Source organism: Ictidomys tridecemlineatus, chromosome 2 (assembly GCF_052094955.1).
Source record: "Ictidomys tridecemlineatus isolate mIctTri1 chromosome 2, mIctTri1.hap1, whole genome shotgun sequence".
Lineage (NCBI taxonomy): Eukaryota > Metazoa > Chordata > Mammalia > Rodentia > Sciuridae > Ictidomys > Ictidomys tridecemlineatus.
This window is the reverse complement of record NC_135478.1, coordinates 216,787,966-216,808,740: the sequence shown is the minus strand read 5'-3', so window position 1 is coordinate 216,808,740 and position 20,775 is coordinate 216,787,966. Positions and strand designations below refer to the sequence as shown.

Here is a 20,775-nt window from a genome sequence, read left to right as displayed (position 1 = left end):
TTTTCCCTGTGCAAGTTCCTCCATGTGCAAATCACTTCTTTTTATGTCAATACCAGCCATGGATTTGGGGCCCACTCTACTCCAATATGACCCCATTTCAACTAAGTACATCTGCAACGACCCTATTTGCAAGTAAAGGCACATTCTGAGGGATAGGGAGTGAGGACTTCAATATAGGAATTTGCTGGAATCAGGGGAGAACATCATTCAGCTCACACCATAAATGTTACAGCTTAACTCAGTTGAAAGTTCTGGGCTTGGGAATCACTGACTCGGGGTCAATGAGAAACCTCTGGCAGCCAACTTTAGGAAGAACCAAGGAGATGGAAGCAAAACCAGGAAAGTGTGGTGTTAAGAAAGCCACACATGAGCGGGGGTTCAAACAGGAGAAATTACACAGAAAGCATCAAAGAGCTTCTGCTAGATTTTGTGGTGCTCTTTGCAAGGCGGATTTTGACTAGGAGGTGTTTAAGGTGTGCTTGGGACATGATGGAAACAGAGAGAAGTGGACAAGCAGACAGTCTCTTGTTTAAAATGTTGGTTGTAACAAGGAAGAAACAGATAGGGTCTCAGCTGGAGGAGGACACTGGGTCCCAGGAGGCATTTAAAATTTGAGCCTGTTTGGAGTTGGGATGTAGCTCAGTGGTAGTGTTCTCCTAGCATGTGTGCATGCTTGAGGCCTCAGGTTATATGCTCAGTATTGCAAACACACACACACACACACACACACACACACACACACACACACACACCTTAAGCATGTTTAATGATGATGGGAATGAACCAGGAAAAAGGGAGAGAGAAAAGATAGATGGTGATGGTTGGGTGTGGTGAGGCAAGAGGATGTAAGTTTGAGGCCAACCTTAGCGACTCAGCAAGACCCGGTCTCAAAATAAAAAGGGCTGGTGAGGTAGCTCAGTAGCAAAGCAGTCCTGGTTCAATCCCTAGTGCTGAAAAGGAAGGAAGGAAGGAAGGAAGGAAGGAAGGAAGGAAGGAAGGAAGGAAGGAAGGAAGGAAGGAAGGAAAAGAGAAAGGAGAGGTGCTGAGGGCCATTGCCAAGTAGGAATGATGCATCAAAATTTCCTTGCCAGCGTACCCCATGTTGCTTAGAGGAAGGACTCGTGGAAATGGACTTGCCTTGGACATTCGCTGTGACATATTGCATGTATGTTTGAGAAAGGTGACCCTGCTCAAGGACCAGGGTGGATCCAGGTTTAGGGTGTATCCTGCAGGTTTTAGGAAGTATCCTGCTCCTTGGGTTTAGGGCGTTCCCAGTTTAGGACAATCTGGGTTTAGGGCAGTTCCAGGTTTAAGGTTATTCCTGCTGGGAATAGGGCGTTCCTGCTGCCTGAGTTCCCGTTGAGCTCTCCTGGGATTCAGAAAGTATTTGGGATTCAAAGCCTGGTGGAGTACATGAATTTGGTAGGCAGAACTTGGATTTCCCCAGAACGTGTTTGTAGAGGGCCGGTGTGAGTTCGGGAATAAAGAATTGCTGTTTGAATCTACAAAGCTGTGAGTGGCTCGTGATCTTGTGCCCAGCCAGACTGCGGCAGAGAGCAGAGCAGAGGAGAGAAGGAAGGGAAAGGAAAGGAAAGACATGGCACAAGCTCCCAAGAAGGTGCAATGGCTGTCTATCACATGCCAGGCACAGAATAGGTGCTCAATAAATATTTGTGAAATAGAGGCATAACTGCGGGCTGGCCGAGGAACAGGCAGAGGAACTGGCCAGAGCCTCATACTGAGTCCACTCAGTATGGCTGCCAGCTTTATGGCCACTCCCTGACCTCTCAGGACCACGACTGACACTCCACAGGCACTGCCCACAGTTCAAATTCAGGACAGAATTTAAGATGCTCCTGGGGACCTCTGAGTCAGAAGCTGAGCTCTGGTTGGCTGTGGCCAGGGGAATCAGGTCTTGGGGCATCTTCCATGGGATCATGGGAGCATGCAAGAAAGGGACACAGACTGTACTTTTCACACTGACTCACTGACTCAGAATACCTGGGAGCTAAGTCCTTGACTTTACAGATTGATACTCATCATCTCAAGAGGATATTTCAGTACAAAATCACAGTCGGGATGTTTATCTGTCAGCCCTGGAAGGCACCCAAATGAACAAGTGGTTAACTCTCAAACTTGACGGTAGTTTTTGCTAAGGTGAAATAGAAGGAAGGGTAGAGACCTTTTCTTTATGTTGCATGGACTTTATATGGTTTTTTTAAATATTTTTTTTTAGTTATAGGTGGACACAATATCTTTATTTTATTTTATTTATTTATTTTTAATTTTTAATATTTATTTTTTCAGTTTTCCGCGGACACAACATCTTTGTTATGTGGTGCTGAGGATCGAACCCCGCACACATGCCAGGCAAGCACGCTACCGCTTGAGCCACATCCCCAGCCCTCTTTATTTTATTTTTATATGGTGCTGGGGATCGAACCCAGTGCTAGCGCTCTACTCTGAGCCACAACTCCAGCCCCTTGTTTTGATTAGTTTTTGTTTTTATAATACACTTTATTTATTTTTTATAATAAACTTTATTTTTTATAATAAACCATAAATAACTTATAGTATACAATCTTCTTAAAAACTAAATTTTAACTTAAGAATATCCAAAAATATTTTCCTTTTGGAGAAAGTGGAAACATTATCAGTGAGTTTCTAGTCTCCTCCCCTACCCTCCCCAGTCCCCAAACAATCTACAATAAAATCCACTATTTATCAGTTTGGTATGAAGCATTCCACACTTTTTTAAATGCATATATGTAATATCCACATCAAATACACAGTCTAGGCATTTAAAGGACTTAAATATGTTTTCATATGGCACTTGTGCTAGACTTCTCTCCATTATTTTTCTCATGGAGCCTACATCCTTAAGAGTAGCTTTTTTTGAAATATATTTTTAGTTGTAGTTGGACACATATCTTTATTTTATTTATTTATTTTTATGTGGTGCTGAGGATCGAACCCAGGGCCCCACATGTGCTAGGCGAGCACTCTACCTCTAAATCTCAGCCCCAGTTTCCCTGAAGAGTAGTTTTAACTCCTCCCTTTTTTTTTTTTTTTGTACAGGGACTGTATCACTAAGCTACGTGCCCAGCAATTGTTTTCCAGGTACTGGCAATTTAACTGAGCCGCGTGGGGGGTGGGGGCCCTTAACCAACTGAGCCACATCCCCAGCCCTTTTTATATTTTATTTAGAGACAGGGTCTCACTAAATTGCTTAGGACCTCGCTATATTGCTGAAGCTGGCTTTGAATTCCGATCCTCCTGCCTCAGCCTCCTGAGTCACTGGGATTAAAGGCCTGAGCCAAGGGCACAGGGCACTTTAACACTACTCCCTTAAATTCTACTCCCCTTCCCTCAAAGTCTCTAGAACAGAGACTCAACACTTGGAACATATTTATACTGAAAACTACCCCTTGTTTATCTGAAATTCAAACTTAACTGAGTGGCCTGTATTTTATCTGCTAACCTTGAGACTTGGACTTTTGTTAAAAATACCAGAGGTCTCATCAGCAGGCATGATTCAGTAGGTCTGGAAGCCGCCAAGCCCAAACTCTGGTTTCTGTTTGTGGTGCTGGGAATCAAACCATGGGCCTCGCAGAGGCTAGGCAAGTGCCTCCAAGCCTGTATTTTTAAAACCTGATTCTGATCAATCTGCCCCACCAAGCTGGTGGGTGCTGTTCGTGCTTGGCCAAGCCTCTAGAGCTGCTGTGTCCCCACTGCAGCCCGAGGGAATGCACTCAAGGGTGGTGCCCTTTCCTCCCCTACATTGTGGGGACAACGAGTGGCTTTCTGCCACTCTTCCGCAGGCCGCCCATTTTCCCCTGGACTCACGGATTTTTCTGAGTTCTCAGGATCCAGATGGGCTAATCATTCCCCGCCCAAGCTGTAACTTTCAAAATCCTACGGGGGCAGAGGGCGGGAGGGGGAAATGGGTGGAGCAAGAGACAAAGAAAGGGGAGGAATCCGGCGGGGCGCAGGGTGCCTCCCAGACGCCTCAGGCTCTCTCTTCTGCTTTTCTCCAGAGAAAGACCCACTCGGCCCCGCGGCCCCGCCCGGCCGCTCCCGCCGGTGACCTAAACTGCTAAGGCGGGGCGCTGTCGTGCAGGAGCGCGGCCAACAGAACTCAATCTCAGCCAATCACAGCGAGGTCCTTAGAGAGGGGCGTGGCTCGACAACTTCAGCTCCCGACTGGGCCAATCCCGACCCCGGAGGCCAAAGCTGTTTCTACCTGGGCCCAGGTGCGGTCCGCTCTGCATCTCCCGGTGGCTCGAGTGCAGGATGGAGTGTACGCAGGAGGCCTCGGGAGGAGGCCAAGCCGAGGCTGGCTTCCCAAAGGAGCCCTTGGAAAGCCAGATCCCCGGGCCAGCCCAGCCGCACGTCCCCGCGGAGGCGCAACAGCCTGAGAGTCCCGAAAGCAGCCCGAGCCTGGCGCGGGTCGTGAAGGAGGCAGCGGGCGCGGGCCCGGACCTTCCAGATGAGAAGAAGCTGCCTCCCCCTCGCCCCGGGCTCCTGAGGGTACCGCCACTCAGCCTGGGTTACGGAGCCTTCCGCCGCCTGGGGTCAGCCAGCCGCGAGCCGCCGTCGCCTGGCCCCTCCTCTGCCGAAGAGCCCCGGGATGGCGAAGCAATTGGATGCGAGTTGGTGCCCTGGTCCACCCCTGGTGAGCAAGCGCCCGGCCCTTGGGCGCCCATGGAACTGCAGGTGGACGTGCGCGTCAAGCCCGTGGGCGCGGCCACCGGCAGTCGCGCGCCCTCGCCTGCGCCCTCCACGCGCTTCCTCACCGTGCCAGTACCCGAGTCCCCGGCCTTCTCCCGCCACTCCTGCACCCTGCAGCGAGCTCCGTCTCCGGGCGTCACGTTAGGCCGCTGCTCGCCGCTGGCTGCTACCCAGACCGAACGTGACCACCACGTGGAGCGCCAGGACAGCCAGGCCGAAGGGCGCCCGGGCTCTCCAACGTGTCGCTGCCGCTGCCGCTGCCAGGAGCAAGGACTGGGAAAGGAGGACGCGGCGCTGCTGCAGCGTGCTGGGATGGACGGTAAAAAACTACCCCGGGCGATCACACTCATAGGTAAGTGCTCACTGGCGCCAGGAGTCGGCGCTGCCGGGTCAGGGTAGGTGAGGCGCGCGCCCACGAGAACAGTGCAGTGGAGGGACTGGTGCACCCGAAGGCTGTCCTGATGCCGCGACCCCATCTGGTCCCTCTGCCTTCGAGTTAATAAATTTTGGTCTACCTAAATGTAATTCAAAGTGTTTGCGATAAAAGAATAAAACCACTACCCCTCCCCACCCACAAAGAACTTTCGCATTCCTTCTGAGTGTGCACATCATCTTCCAGGAGAGGTATAAAGAATTCCGGATGAGGGGAAGTGATGCAGGATCACGTGGCGGTGGTGGCCAGGGCAGGAGCACAGGCTCCAGCCGGGCCAGAGCCCATAACCCTGCCATAGACGGACCTTTCCAAGGCTCGGGCTCCTTCCTCTCCGTTATATTGCGGAGCGTGGGCCTCCACTTATCCATTCAGCACGTACTAAGTGGAGACCACGGGTATATGCTAGGGTATATGCCTGTGTGTTTTTGTTTATGGAGGTGTGGAGCGCTTGGCACAAAAATGGGGACAGCCCAGAAATGATGTAAACAACCCTGGATAAGGAACTGGTCGGGAGTGGTTGGTGAACTTGGCCGCGCCAAGCTTGCTTAAGTAGTTATCTTGAGGACTTGAGATGGGAAGGGCTCCTTCTAGGGCCAGATCTGCAGGAACAGAAGCCAGGAGGGGTTAGAGCCCTGCCCAGCAGGCAACCTGCCTGAAGCGCCAGAGATGTGATATGGAAAGGTAGGAGGAGGCAGGAGATGTGATATGGAAAGATAGGTGGAGTCAGGCACCAAATCCCAAGGGGTTCCCCGGTCTCAGACATGAGAAGGGTTCCAGACTTGGTTCACTCGGGAACTTTTGCAGCCTTTGGTCTGAGCACATTTTCTACATGATGGACTGTTGGTTTTCTGTTACTATTGTAACACATTTCCACACACTTAGTGACTTTAAATGATGCATACTTATCTGCATACACTTGTACCTGGGAAGTCAGGTGCAGTCAAGATGCTGGCAGTGGCGTGTTGGCCATGTTCCTTTCTGGGGGCTCCAGGGAAGATTTCCTTTCCTTGCTTTTTACAGTTTCTAGGGGCCAGCGTGTCCTTAGCTCATGGCCCTCTCGGTATTCAAATTCAGCAGTGTTAGGCCGAATCCTTCTCCGCTTGCCACCTCTCTGACTCTCACATTCCTCTGCCTCCCTCTTCATGTATAAGGACCCTGGTGATCACATTGGGCTCACCCAGATGATCCAACACAATCTCCCTTTCTCAAGGTTGGCTGATAAGCGACCTTGATTTCCCATTGTCGTGTAACCCTACGTATTCACAGGTTCAAGGGACTAGGACATGGACATCTTTGGGAAGACAGTGTTGTGTCTACAATGATATCAGTCTATACTTTCTTTCAGATTCTTAAAAAAAAAAAGCCATGACTAGGAAGGGTAGCCTGAGGGAAGAGCCAGTGAGGCAAGGTGACATGGTCTTGTTTTTTGTTCTAGAAAAAGGGCTCTGACAGGGTTAGGGATGTACAAGGCCCTGGGTTCCATACCCAGTTATCCACACCCCTCCCAACACACACACACACAGAGAGAGAGAGAGAGAGAGAGAGAGAGAGAGAAAGTGAGCTCTGATAGCATTATGGAGGAAGGCTGGGGCAGGGATGAGATTGGGTGGGGTGCTTAGAAGGCATTAGCAGTGGTTCAACTGGAGATGATGAGGCTTGATCTATGGCAGAGGCAAGAGGGAGAGCTCATGAGGCAGAATTCATGGGCTGGATCCATGATCAGATGAAGGTAAGCTTACCAGGTGAGTGGAGATGTCACCCCTGTTTCTGACTTGGGTAACTGGGTAATGGATTGTGAATCCTTCCACAGTGGAGAACACCAGAAGAGGTGTTGCTGGAGAAATAAATGAGAAAATGGCTTCGGGACCTCCCAATAGAGGTGTCATTTAAAGGAAGAGGAAAAGGAGCTAGCCACAGAGACAGGGGCATGGGGAGCTATAGAAGGGAAATCAGGAGACAGAAAAGGGGGAGTTTACGGAAAGTGTGGCCAAAGTTACCACAAACAGTGATCACTTCATGTCACCAGAGGGATACAAAGCAGAGTGGGTGGCAGGCTCAGATGCCAGGCTGAACCTATTGCCAGGTGGATGCCATCCTTGGTGCTTTGGTTTTGTTTTCTGGGAAATGGGGAGTTAAAGAACTGAGGCTTGGTGTGCAGGATTCTTCTCGGATGAGGAGCTCTGCTGAGTGGTCTCTGCCTGTGGGACCAGGCTGGTCACCTCAACAAGAAGGGAAAACGAAGATGACTTACCCAAGCCAGCATGATGATGCTCCAACCCAGCTGCTGCTCATTTCCTCGTGAACTTAGAGGAAAGAGTCACCCTTGAGAGCGTCGGGATGTCACTACTTGGTCTCATCCCTCGCTTATATGGGCAGGTGTCCCCAAAGAACTGTGCAGGTGTAAGCAGAGGCACCACACACAGAGTGTTCTGATTGGCGGCTCCCAGCCTGCAGGCATCGGGCAGGAGAGAGGAGAGTTTGCAAAGCTTAAAAGTGAAGAAAGAGGGCTGGGGCTGGGGCTCAGTGGCAGAGCGCTTGCCTAACACCTGTGAGGCACTGGGCTGGATTCTCAGCACTGCTTATAAATAAATGAATATAATAAAGGTTCATCAACATCTAAAAAAATATTTTTTAAAAAAAGTGAAAAAAGAGCTAGATTTTCAGATGAAGAATATTCTTCCTTCTTGGTTTGGAGTCACCTTCTATGATCCGGGAGGCCAGCTTAGGTGTCCCTGTCACATATTCTCATTGTCCTTGCGCTTCCCAACAGCAGCATTCTTCACTCAGCTTAAGGTTGTCTCCTTGTCAATGTCCCCGCCGCGCTGCGGGGGCAGGGAAGGTGGCAGACACCCTGGATCCCAACTCCTGGCACCGGGGTCTGCTCCGAGCCTCAGTCCATGGTGGAACTTCTTAGTCCCTAGCTCTCTGGAGAAAGAGGAGAGGGAGTTTGATCTCAGTGGTTGTCGTGGGTTGGCACACCAAGGTTTGGAGGAGGACGTAAGGGCCCCCTCTCAAGAGTCCCCGTCCAGGCAGAGGGCAAACATTCAGAGAGCAAAAGCACAAGGCAGCCTGGAGGAGCCTCGAGGGGTAGGGACTGTCAGCAGAGGCAGCAGGGATGAGGGGTCTTCTAGAGAAGAGAGCAGCACAGGAACTCAGTAGTGATGGAGGTAGGAAGCAAGAACTTGCTCCGTCTTCAGTGCCTGGAGGAAAGCGAGACAGGAGGACACTGATGTCCCCAGGTGGAGAGAGGCAGAAGTTTACCCAGTGTCCATGACACAAAAGCAGGCAGCTCACTGGCATGAGCCCCTGGGGCCCCTTAGTATTTGGAAGTTTGTATAATTTTTTAAAGATGGCCCCCAGCTGGGCCTGGTGGCTCACGCCTGTAATCCCAGTGACTTGTGAGGCTGATACAGGAAGATCGAGAGTTCGAGACCAGCCTTAGCAACTTAGCAAGACCCTGTGTCAAAATAAAAAAATAAAAAGGGCTGGAGATATGGCTCAGTGGTCAAGCACCCCTGGGTTCAATCCCCAGTACCAAAAAAAGAAGAAAAAAGCAACGAAGATGGCCCCAAACTGAATAAACTTGAAGTTCCATAAGACCCGGATCCCCCAGTCTCGGTATTTTACTAGGTGGAAGTGCTTGTTGTAGTCAAAACATAGGAGATGCAGGTAGGAACAGTGGGAAAGGATGCAGAGGTGTTAGTTAGTTCTGAATTGACAAGGAAATCAAGATCGACTGGAAACTAGAGAATGGCCTGAGGGAAGGTGTCAGAGAGCAAGAGGTACACATGGCTACAGTCATATTATTACTATCCTGTCATAGGAATGTCCCTTGGCCATCGGGAAGTGTTGGCTGGAAGCAAACAATTAGATTTAAAGCCAAGAAGTTCCAGGATTAGAGGGGAAAAAAAAAAACAGTTCAAGAGCTTTTATCTTCTGTGTTTTCAGTTTTTTTGCAAATAGGGTAATTTTTGTTCCTTTGTGATTAAGAGTTTCTTTCTGAAGAGGGCGGGACTACCCTTTGGCTCTGCAGGGGGCAGCTTGGAATGAAGTGGGTCCTCCTTCCTGGTGTGGGAGGCTGAATTTCTTTACCTCTTTGTTTCTTACAAAGGTCAGAGCTAAATGTAGTGTTCAGCCACAATAATTATTACCTAGGTGATGGGTAGATTTATTTTCCTTGTCTTCTCCAAGCTTTTTAGTTCTGCTTTTATCATTTTAAGACTCCCTTTTTGTATGTAGCTTTTATACCAAGCATTTCCAGATTCTTCCTTGTTTAGGTAAGAGCTTTATTGAGATATAATTCATATGCCATAAAATTCACCAATCTGAAGTTCAATAGTTTGTAGTATATTCTCAAAATTGTGCAACTATCACCACTGTCGATTTTAGAACATTTTCATCATCCCCCAAAAAACTGTACCCTTCAGCCATCACCCCATACACCAGCCACCAATCTTTTTATCTGTTCCTTCTGTCTGGAACATATCAATGGACTCATAGTATGTATTATTTGGTATCTGGATTATTTCCCTTAATGTTTTCAAGGTTGATCCATGTTGTAGCTAGTATCAGTTCTTCATTTCTTTTTAGGGCTGAATAATATTCTATGATATGGCATACCATGTCTTTTTTATCCATTGATATATTGATGGAAATGTGGGTTAAATCCCTTAAAGAAGCAAATTGTATGTGTAGCTTTTTGTTTTTAGTTTTAAATGTAGGACTAAAGGTGTGGCTCAGTGGTAGAGTGCATATTTAGCATGCTTAAGGCTCTGGGTTCAATTTCCAGGATAAAAAAGGGAAAAAATCCCTTGGGTGCAGTGGTGCACGCCTATAATCCCAGTGGCTGTAGAGGCTGAGGTAGGAGGATCTCAGATTCAAAGCCATCCTCAGCAATTTAATGTGACCCTGTCTCACAATAAAAGGGCTGAGGGTGTAGCTCAGTGGTTAAGCTCCCCCTGGGTTCAATCTCCAGTACAAAAAAAAAACGAGGTTGCAGGTGGATGTTAAATTTTCACATATCAACATAATACACTTCCTTTTCTGATTTTTGAAGCAGGTATTTTTCCCAAAGCCAATGAAACCAGGGATTTCAAAGTGCTTCTGTCTGTAAAGATGAATAATGATTTATTAAATATCTTGGAAACGTGTCCATCTCTGTGTAGGTATGTGTACATGTGGGTATGAAACTTGCTAATACACATGTGGTGTTGTTCTGATGCAGTTGGTCTTTTCACAATGGTAAAATACCACTGCAGAATCACCTCCGCTCTTTCCAGGCTTTGGGAAGTGTGATGGTTTGAGTGACTCCTGGGGCCCTTGCAGCAGAGGCTCTGGGAGGAGAGACTGCTCTTCTTGCTTGACGTCAAGCTGTGTCCTCAGAGAGATCAAATTCAGGAATGCTCAGTTGGGGTGTGAACCTCCAGATCCGGGGCTGTGATGAAGTGTTTGCAATCATGCCTCTTTTCTTGTACTCTGCAAATTCCCTGCGCTGGCTTCCCCAGTTACTCCTTTAACTGGGCGAGGCCTGGCACTGGGAAGCATGCCGTTCCTCTGCTGCTCCGTGCCCTTGCCTGCTCTCCCCACCTGGTGTGCCCTCCATTCCTGCAGCCCTGCCCCACACTCTGATCCGCTTGTCCTGGAGCCGCAGGCCTATGTGCTGAGACCATAGGATTTGGGTGAACTCTCAGCGGGCAGTGTCCCCTGGGTGCCTGTTAGGCCCACTAGGTGTAGGGCTTTGCATCTTTCTCCCAAGTGACCTAGCTTGAATTTGGGCCCAGGAGGCCATGACACTGGTGTAAGGAGTTGGCAGGGTTCTGGGTGGGCCTTGGCTGGGTGGTCTCTTGTCACATCTCCCTTCTGCCTGTCCCCACCCCCAGGGCTGCCCATGTACATGAAGTCTCTGCGCTGGGCCCTGGCAGTCATGGCTGTGCTCCTGGCAGTCTCCACGGTGACCATTGTGGCCTTGGCCTCTAGAGCAGGTATGGTGTCCCTGTTCCTCTCTGCTCCGCCACCAGGGCCGCCTCCAGCCCTTATAAATAGGATGAGATGTCCCACGGGGCGGGGGGTGTAGCATGAAGACATGGGCTTGTTGAGCAGAGATAAGAAAAATATTCTGTCTTCTCACTGTACCCTGCTTGAGTCCTTGTACCTTGCTGAGTCCTGGGGAGACTGTGTGCCTTCTTGGTCCTGGCTCACCTCCCCTTGCCATCGCAGGGTTTACCAGCTCCAGCCCCTAGACTCTCCCCTCTGTCAAGGTCATGGCCAGGTCTTCTCAGTGTACACATTTTAATCCTTTATAGTTACCCCAGGACTCACCAGGGTCTCTGTGCTTGCAGGAGCCAGGTGCCGGCCATGCCCTCAGGACTGGATATGGTCCAGGGAGCACTGTTACTACCTCTCTTCAGAAGCACAGGACTGGGAGGCCAGCCAGGCGTTCTGCTTGGCCCACCATGCTACCCTGCCCCTGCTGAGCCACACCCAGGTGAGACAGGTGACCAGAAGAGGAATGTGCATGTCATCCAAGATCCCAGAATCCTAGCACTGGGAAGAATCTCTAGATGGGGTCCTTCTACATCCTAGAAGTCACCAAGAGCCACAGGAATAGGGTGACATGCAGGGGGACCAAACATCAGGTCTCCAAGGGCTTCATCTAGGAGCTGGGATATCCCCAACCACCCTGCCTGTCGGTCCCAAAGTTACCAGTGTGCTCGGGAGCCAGGCCTGGTGGTAGAGACGCACCTGTCCTCTCTGGGAGGTGGTATGGAAAATAAAGTGCAATTTAACAGGTGTACCAGTCAGGTATTGCTAGAATAGGGCTCAGTAACAAATCACCCCCAAACTCTTCAATTTCAACAACTTCTAACAACAAGCATTTATTTCTTTTTTAAATATTTTTTTTTTAGTTGTCGATGGATCTTTTTTATTTATTTATATGCAATGCTGAGAATCGAACCCAGTGCCTCACACATGCTAGGCAAGCGCTCTACCACTGAGCTACCACCCCAGCCCAGCATTTATTTCTGGATGGCTGGTCAGTGGATGGTCCTTCAAATGTTCCTGTTTTTATGGTGTTCTCTTCCTGTTTCATGGATGCAATATCTTGTCTTCTTGTGGATCTTTTTTTTTTTTTTTTTTTTTTTTTTTTGGTGCCAGGGCGCTTAACCACCGAGTCACATCCTCAGCGCTTTTTTATATTTTATTCAGAGACAGGGTCTTGCTGAGTTGTTTATGTCCTCGATTAGTTGCTGAGGCTGGGTTTGAACTCTGCCTCAGCCTCCCAAGTTGCCGGGATTACAGGCATGTACCACCGTGCCTGGTGTATTGTGGAACTTAATTGTAGTGTTTTTGAAATTTTTCTCTGCTCTCTGCATGGTCTGAATATGATAAATATGATATACACAGGAAAAAACTGAAAGGCAGATTGAAAAACATACTAATATTTTAATAGTGGTTACCAATGGGAGGCAAGATTATGACTGAATTTATTTTCTTCTTTAAAGCTTTGTTTTCTAACCAGGTGTGGTGGCACACTCTTGTTAATCCCAGTGACTGAAGAGGCTGAGGCAAGAGGATTGCAAGTTCTAGGTCAGCCTCAGCAATTTGGTGAGGCACTAAGCAACTTAGTGAAATGGGTCTCAAAGTAAAAAATAAAAGGGCTAGGGATGTGCTCAGTGGTAAAGTGTCCCCGGGTTCAATACCCAGTACACAAACAAAACAAAACCAAAAAACCCTATTTTCTAAGAATTCTGCAAATAAATCATGCTGGGATTGGAAGAAGATGCTAGAGGAATAGAAACCTACCAGGCCAAAGGGGCTCAGCATAGCAGTTTCTGCCCAGGACCTGGGCCAGGCCAACAGTTAGAGTTTAGGTAAAAACAGGCTGTGTAGAGAGACTGTCCCAGGCTTCTGCACCACATGCCCAGCACTGAGTGCTGCAGGTGCCACCAGGAAGCCAGTAAAGCAGCGCTCCTTCCCCACAGCCTCTCCCATCAGGGGGTTCTACCCAGAATGACCCTAGACCTTGGCTGAGCCTGTCCGCTCCCTGTTGCTGGTGCATCTGCAATGGGGGACATCCAAACAGAGCCTGAGATTAAAGTATACAGGATCAATCATTTGAAACACAAGTAAATATGCAGAAAACAGATAAACTCCTTCCCTGCAAAAAGACTGAAGCAAGATTCACGATCCAGGCAGTTAACAATCCATAACCTCCAGAGGTGTGTGGCAGGAACACAGCATAAGTGGGTACACAAACCAGGGACACAACAGGCTCTCAGGGGTCCCCACAGCTGCAGGCTAAACGGCTCATCTTCCCTAAGAACTGATTGTGCCCAGAGTTAGAAAAAAGGAGAAAATTCAGTGCTGCCTGGGCCATCATTCAGCCCACTCCCCTGTGGCTTGGCGGCAGGTGTTCTGCAGGGTGCAGGGAGGGAGGAGCAACGTTAACAGTGACACTGAATGGAAGCCACGTCTCGATTTTCAGAAAGATTAAACCGTGCATAGATACTCATCTTAGAATTAAGGAAATTCATCCAGGCGCGATGGTGCACACCAGTAATCCCCACAGCTTAGGACGCTGAGGCAGGAGGATCGAGAGTTCAAAGCCAGCCGCAGCACCAGCGAGGCACTAAGCAACTCAGTGAGACCCTGTCTCTAAATAAAAATATAAAATAGGGCTGGGGTGTGGCTCAGTGGTTGAGGGACCCTGAGTTCAATCCCTGGTACAAAAAAAAATTAAGAGAATTCAGTAGTCTGGAATATTTGAATCTTCTCTGTGCACACTATGTAGTGAGCTATAAAGACAGAATGTGAAGGGTGGCTGCCAGGAGCAGGGGAGAAAGCAGACAGAAACTCAGTGTTTCATGGGTACAGAGTTTCGCTTTAGGAAGGTAAGAAAGTTCTGGAGGTGAACAGTGGGGATGGCTGCACAGTCATGTGATTGCACTTAATGCCACTAGACTGTACATTTAAACAGGATTAAAATGGAGGCCAGGAGAGGGCCCCAGTGGTAGACTGTGTAGCATGCACATGCCCCTGAGTACAATCTCCAGCACCACACACACACACACACACACACACACAGGGTTAAAATGGTAACTTTCAAGCTGGCACGGTGGCACATGCCTGTAATCCCAGCATTTGGGAGGCCAAGACAGGAGGATCACGAGTTCAAAGCCAGTGAACTAAGCAACTCAGTGAGACCCTGTCTTTTAAATAAAATACAAAATAGGGCTGGCAGGTGGCTCAGTGTTAGAGTACCCCTGAATTAAATCCCGGGTACAAAAAAAAAATGGTAGCTTTCTTATTATGTGGCATATTTCATTACAAAAATTTAAAAAAGAAATATAAGAAAGCATTCCAAATGATTCATCTTCATTTTAGGATGTAAATCATCAGATTTCAAGTCCATTCTGCCCTTTACCACTTTACCCCTCTGTCCACATTCGTGGTAAAAATTGGAGAAGCTGCAGCCTAAGGCCTCGGAGGCCCAGGATCTGCCCGACCTTCGTGAGAGTGCACTTCTTTAAGCCATCAATCACTCACTGGTTCCTGGAATTTATTTTTAACTCCGGACAATTCCTTTCCTGCACCGTAATCTCTGCTAACAATGAAAACTGGACTCCCAACTGCAAGGAATAGAGTTGGAGTGGAGTGGGCGGGGACAGCTCCTGTCAACGGGAGGCAAAATGAGGAGGAGCAGGAGAACCAGATGGCTCTGGACTTGGACAAAAAAACAAGCCCGTATCCCACATGGGTGACCCTAAACTTCAAACCAGGTCACATTTGTTGGCAGTGAGGACAAGGTTTTACCCATCACCCCACAGGGACAGATTTCATGGCTGCAAGGGCATTTAATGAGTATGTACTATGTGCCATTAGATTTACATGTTCAGCCTCATAATGCGGCCTCCCCGGGTTCACAGAGGACCTTGCTGCTCCGAAAAGCTGAATGCCTTGACACATGACTTACAAGTCACGGGACTGCATTTGAGGTTGGGGTGTCCTGGCACCAGAGTTCTCCGCACAGTGATGGCCCCAGTCTGAGCGTGGGACAGGCATCAGACAAGCCCTGATGTGCCTTCCCAAAGGGACACTGTGGGTGGCTGAAGCTGGCGGATGTGTGACCAGACAGGGAGAAGCTTTGGGACTGCTTAGCCCCAGCTCACACCACAGTACCGTGGGGGCCCTTCTTACCCTCCCCAGGGTTCCCTCCCACAGCCAGCAGAGGAGCAGCCTGCCGCAGAGGAGTCCAGCAGAGGAGCAGCCTGCCGCTGGGTTTCACCTGGTCTGACCACTCGCTGCTCCTCGTGGTCACACGTGGTCTTTGGGGTTGAAGGTCAAGGTTAGAGCCTGGAAGCTGCTGTTGGCTCCTCTCCTGGCTGATAACCCGCTGGTGCTGGCCCTAGGGGGCAGAAGATGGCTCTGCACTGACCCCTGCGGGGCCCATAGTGGTCCAGCCTGAACCTGTGGCCTCTACTGATCGTTGGCAGTTTTGCTGAGCTGGCCTCCTGTGTGCTGGGTCTCAGGGTACGACAAGTCCCCCGCTCTCACCAAGCTCAAGTGAGCAAGCCCTTAGAAAGCAGCCTGGCAGCTCTGTGCTGTGAAGGTTATAGGAGGCCGTGGGAGGGAGGATCACCCAGTCACCTTGGAGGGATCAGCCTGGTGGCCCTGTAGGAAGTCATCTTGACCCTGAGACCTGAAGGGTAGGTGAGGCGCATCCAGAGTACAACTGTGGACAACTCGGGTGCTTAAATTAAGTTACACTAGGCCACTTCTAGTCTCTGTCAATGTGAATTTATGCCTCTTGACTTTGCCATCAGCGATATGTATTTGTTGGTACGATCTGATTTGTTTATTCATTCATTCATTGACTTACTTTGGGCACTGGGGATTGAACCCAGGAACATTTTACCACTGAGCAGCATCCTCAGCCCTTATTATTATTATTTTTTTTTATTTTGAGGCAGGGTCTTGCTAAGTTGCTGAGGCTGGCTTTGAACTTGCAATTCTACCTCAGCTTCCCGACTCACTGAGATGACAGATGGTGCGACGGCACCTGGCTACTTACTGTTTTTTTGCTTTGTTTTTTTAACAGTGCTAGAGATGGAAACCAGGGCCTCCCCACATGCTAGGGAAGTGCTCTGTGACTGAGCCACACCCTTGGTCCCTGCTTTCCACCCCCCCAACTAAGCATGATCTCATGTTATCAGTTTAGCATTGTAATTTTCCATCATGTTGATATCTCCTAATCTGCCTAGTTGTTTCCTGATTTCTGGGCACTTGAGTCGTTCTTTTTTTTCTTTTTGGTCTAAACAGCACTGTGTTGTCTTTGAATAAGATCTCTGTCTCCCTTTTTACTCTAACACACTGATTTTGTTTTTTGTCATTCTTTGGGTGACTATGTCATGCACACATTTTTTTATTGTTATAGTCATGCCACAGTTTTGATCCTTTTTTTTTTTTTTTTTTTTGCTTTCTGAAAATCTATTGCTGGGGATAGAACCCAGGGTGCCCTACCACTGAATTATATCCCCAGCCCTTTTTATTGTTTATTATGATCTTGCTAAATTGCTGAGGCTGGCCTCTAATTTGCAATCCTCCTGCTTCAGCCTCCCAAAGACCCTGGAATTACAGGCCTGAGCCACTGTGTCCAGCTGACTCAGCTTTTTCATTTCATGAGCTATACTGCTTTTCCCACGTGACTCCTTGGCCTTTGTACGCACCTTTGTGTTAAGTGACCACTACTGCCTTGAACCCGTGCAAGGTACTTGTAGCAATCTGCTCCCCGGCCTCCCCTCCTGCTTAGTCAATCGCCAGCCCGAGCCTCAGCCACGCCAGGCTTTTGCGGTTACCTGGACATGCTTCAGGGCCTCCCATCCTGAGCAGGTCCTCTCTGAGCAGTTTTGTGCCCATGCTCGTTGCCGAGTGGCGGCTGTGGTTCTCACCCCTTCGAGGGCTGTGACGGGATGGCCCTCATATCCAGCAACCCCAGGCATCCGGTTCCGCTCTGATCATTACCATAATCTCTGCAAGGGATTGACCTGGCTCTCCTGCAGAAGCCTCGGGGAAGCACCCTGGTAGGCCACGCCCACGTCCAAAGAAGAATGACAGTGTGCTTTCCTCCCCAGGACTTCCTGAGCCGATACCAAATCACCAAACGTTCCTGGGTGGGGGCCCGGCGAGGCCCCCAGGGCTGGCACTGGACTGATGGGGCCCCCTTGCCAACCCAGCTGTGAGTGACCGTGGGCTTCCTCCCCCTCTGCCGTTCGGGATCTTCCCATGCCCCAGCCTGCAGTGCCACTAGGGAGACCCCCCCTCATGCCCAGGACCCTGGCATCAGTTTCTTCCCCTTTTCTCCACCCCCCCTGTGGGTCCCCCAGCACATTCACCCAAGCAGGACCGTCGCTGCCATCTCACAGATAGGAGGTCTAGAGCCAGAGCCATTCAGTGTTCACCAGTGCCACACAGCTGACCAACAGGGGACATCCTTGTGTCCTTTCCAGACAGCCCCCTGCCTCTGTGCAGTGACCTGCACAGTATCTGGGTCCATGGAGGGACTGGGCACGCAGCTGGGTGGGCCCATGCCAGCCAGGAGGCCTGATGTCCTGAGCGTCCGTCTCCCGCTTTCTCCTCTCGCCCTTCCCAGACTTCCAGAGGAGGGTGAGGACAACCCAGATCTCAGTTGCGGGGTCCTGGAGGAAGGCCGGCTCCTGGCTTTAGACTGCAGCTCTCCCAGACCCTGGATCTGTGCCAAGGAGACCAAGTGATTTGGGTTTCACCTTGCCCAGCCTGTTGGGGGCCAAGGTGAGATGGGGGCAGCCTCTTCACCAGCCCCAGGGACTGGGACTTCCAGTGCACAGTGGCCCCATCTGAAGGGAAGATTTGCTTGGGCCTCAGGTCAAGTGCCAATTTTGGTCTCCGGCTTCTGGTGCTGATATGTTCCATCACCTGGGGACGGTTTCTAGCATGTCTGGGCCTCAGTTTACCCTTCATTAACATGGATTTTTCCCTTCTCTCCCTGACCAGTTTCATCATACCACCCACCCACTCTTCCAGACCCAGAGGAAGGAGCCAATCAACAACCACAGATGATTCCAGCCTGGGTTCCCTCTTGACCCCACTGACATGAGTCTTGCAAGTGTTGTGGCAAAGGGACTTTGGCATCATTGCTCAGGTTCCATTTCCAGGCAGCTGATGTACATTGACACAGGTGACCAGCCTGTGACAGTGCCATAGGAACACAAGTGGGCGGGCCTGGAGGAGGGCAGGGGAGCTTTCCTTCCCCACCCTGCAAGCTGGAGAGGCTGGTGGACAGTAAGCATCTGCTTGGAGGTCTAGCACGTGGGGCTGGCAGGGGCCCCCAGCTAGCCAGTGCCCCAGGTTGGGAGGAAGCTATGGGCCTCCTGGGTAAGTAAGGCCAAGAGAGCTCCCCAGCTTGGTAGGCGGATGTTGCTCCAGTGAGGAAAGAACACAGAGAAATGTGGGCCGGTTGGGGACAGCTCTTCCAAGCTGTAGGAGACAACCACCTTGAAGACATGTTAGGGTTCAGTGAAGGCCTTTGGGCCAGTGGGAGAGCGAGAGGCTGGGCTGGAAGAGTGTGTAGTCTTGCAAGTCTGTCTACACCTCCCCAAACCACTGGAGTCTTAGTGCCACGATGTGTGTGACATGATCATGCTGTGCAAACCAGCAGTTTCTGCTTGAAGTCAGACCACGCAGGCAGAAAAGCCTTTCTTGAGCATTTGAACCAGTAACTGCTATGGGCTGTCTGGGAGAAAGAGATGGACAGTCTTGAATGGGTGGAACCTCCCACCACTCTAGGGCAGTAACAACAAAAAGTGAGGTGGAAATTTCCCATTTGCTTGGGAAATTCTGGCAGCTCACTCAGTCAGAAAGAGGAAAGTTTAAAATAAAACTCAGTTCTGTGGACTCCAAAGGCCACACTCCTGCTTCTCCAACACACTATGGAGAAAACCAGGATGTCAGTGGCCACCAAGGGGAGGAGATCCTGAGCTATCTAACACTCAGGATCACCCACTGCTTCTGTTATTTTTTGCTATAGGTGGCATTGGCTCAAGCCCCTGGATGGCTAAAAGTTCCAAAGTAACCACTCACTTGGCTTAAAGCATTACGCTGCCTCCTAGCGGGAGTCTTGGCACTTCTGCATATGTACCTCCTCCACGCAGCTGCTTGGGCTTCCTCATGCAATGGCAGCTCTAAGAAGACCTGTTCCCCAAGATGAGACAGAATGAGCTAGATCTCCTGAGGGCAGCAGTGGAAGTTTCTCAGGGTCCCATGTGCCATATTTTATTGGCCTAAATAAGAAACAAGGCCAGCCAACTTCAAGCAGTAGAGAAATGGACTCCAACTCTTGAAGAACTTTTGGCCTTACCTACCATCCTCTGGTATAAAAACAGAGCCTTGACTTGCTTTTTATCAGAAAGAATTTCCTCGCCCAAGTGTGTGGTATTTTTTCAACCTGGGTCTGTCATGGTTTGTTCTGTGTCTTGCTCTAAAATAAAAACTGTTCTGTGGCACTTTTGAGTCCAACCAGATAATTATTAATGTGCAGCTTTGCTTACAGAAAAGAAAAACCCTTTAAATATAAATGTACACACATGACACACACATTACAAACCCAAGGCAAGCTTCATGCTTTACTGGAAAACAGAATTATTTCCATTAGAAAAAGTAAAGACATTGACCATGGTCACTACTGTTTAATATTGTCCCAAGGATAAAAGTCAAGGCAGTTAGAAGGTAGAATGAAATTTGAGCACCAATTGGAAAGCGTAAAGTGACCATTATTTGCAGATGGCATGATTATCTGGAAAACTCAACACTATCAGAAAATAAGGACCAACAAGAGAAATTAGGTAGTTGGGTCCAAAACTAATGCAAAGAAGTCTTGGTAGTTCGCCTCACCTGCTTTTTCTTGTATGAAGAGTATGTTACAAATATCCCTAATATATGGTGATAAAGCAAATCACAAGTTTCCCTGGTGAGGACTTTTCCAGGGGTGCATGAGAAGGGTCCAGGAACCTTGATTAGTAGTGATTACATGAGTACATACAGTTATCAAAACTCGTCAGACAATGAACTGGGGTTGCGGCTCAGTGGTAGATGCTTGCCTAGCATGTGTGAGGCACTAGGTTCAATTCTTAGCACCGCATATAAATAAATAAGGTCTATTGACAACTAAAAAATATTTTTAAAACAATCAGACTAAACTCAAAATGCATGTATTTTATATGTAATTTGTACTTAAAATAGGTTAAGTTTAAAGATATTGGTAATAGAACTTCACTATAATTGTTTTTTCATACTTTTATGTTTATTTTATACTTTAAAAAGTATAATTCTGAAAAAAAATTTTAAAAATATAATTCTGGCTGGATGCAGTGGTGCACACTTGTGATCCCAGCAGCTTGGGAGGCTGAGGTAGGAGGATAGTGGGTTCAAAGCCATCCTCAGCAACAGCAGGGTGGTAAGGAACTCAGTGAGACCCTGTCTCTAAATAAAATGCAAAATAGGGCTGAGGATGTGGCTCAGTGGTTGAGTGTCCCTGAGTTCAATCCCCAGCAGGCCTCCCCCAAACTATATATATATAA

At 49.0% G+C, this 20,775-nt stretch overlaps 1 protein-coding gene across 3 annotated transcripts; it reads left to right on the top strand.

Moving 5' to 3' along the window:
- The first annotated feature begins 4,019 nt into the window (after positions 1 to 4,019).
- On the top strand, positions 4,020 to 19,701 carry Klrg2 (killer cell lectin like receptor G2). 3 transcript variants are annotated; one of them, XR_013435446.1, is made up of 6 exons: positions 4,020 to 5,083; positions 11,044 to 11,145; positions 11,503 to 11,648; positions 17,296 to 17,399; positions 18,194 to 18,377; positions 19,227 to 19,701. XR_013435446.1 is itself a non-coding variant. In XM_005332423.5 (6 exons), the coding sequence occupies exons 1-5, from the start codon at positions 4,294 to 4,296 to the stop codon at positions 17,932 to 17,934; spliced, it is 1,263 nt and encodes a 420-aa protein (XP_005332480.2). In that variant the 5' UTR covers positions 4,022 to 4,293; the 3' UTR covers positions 17,935 to 17,971; positions 18,194 to 19,701. The 3 variants fall into 3 exon arrangements, 2 of the variants coding, with proteins under 2 accessions (XP_077896750.1, XP_005332480.2); XM_005332423.5 differs by adding an exon at positions 17,814 to 17,971 and having other exon boundaries at positions 4,022 to 5,083; positions 18,194 to 19,701; XM_078040624.1 differs by having other exon boundaries at positions 18,194 to 19,701.
- Positions 19,702 to 20,775: the final 1,074 nt, after the last annotated feature.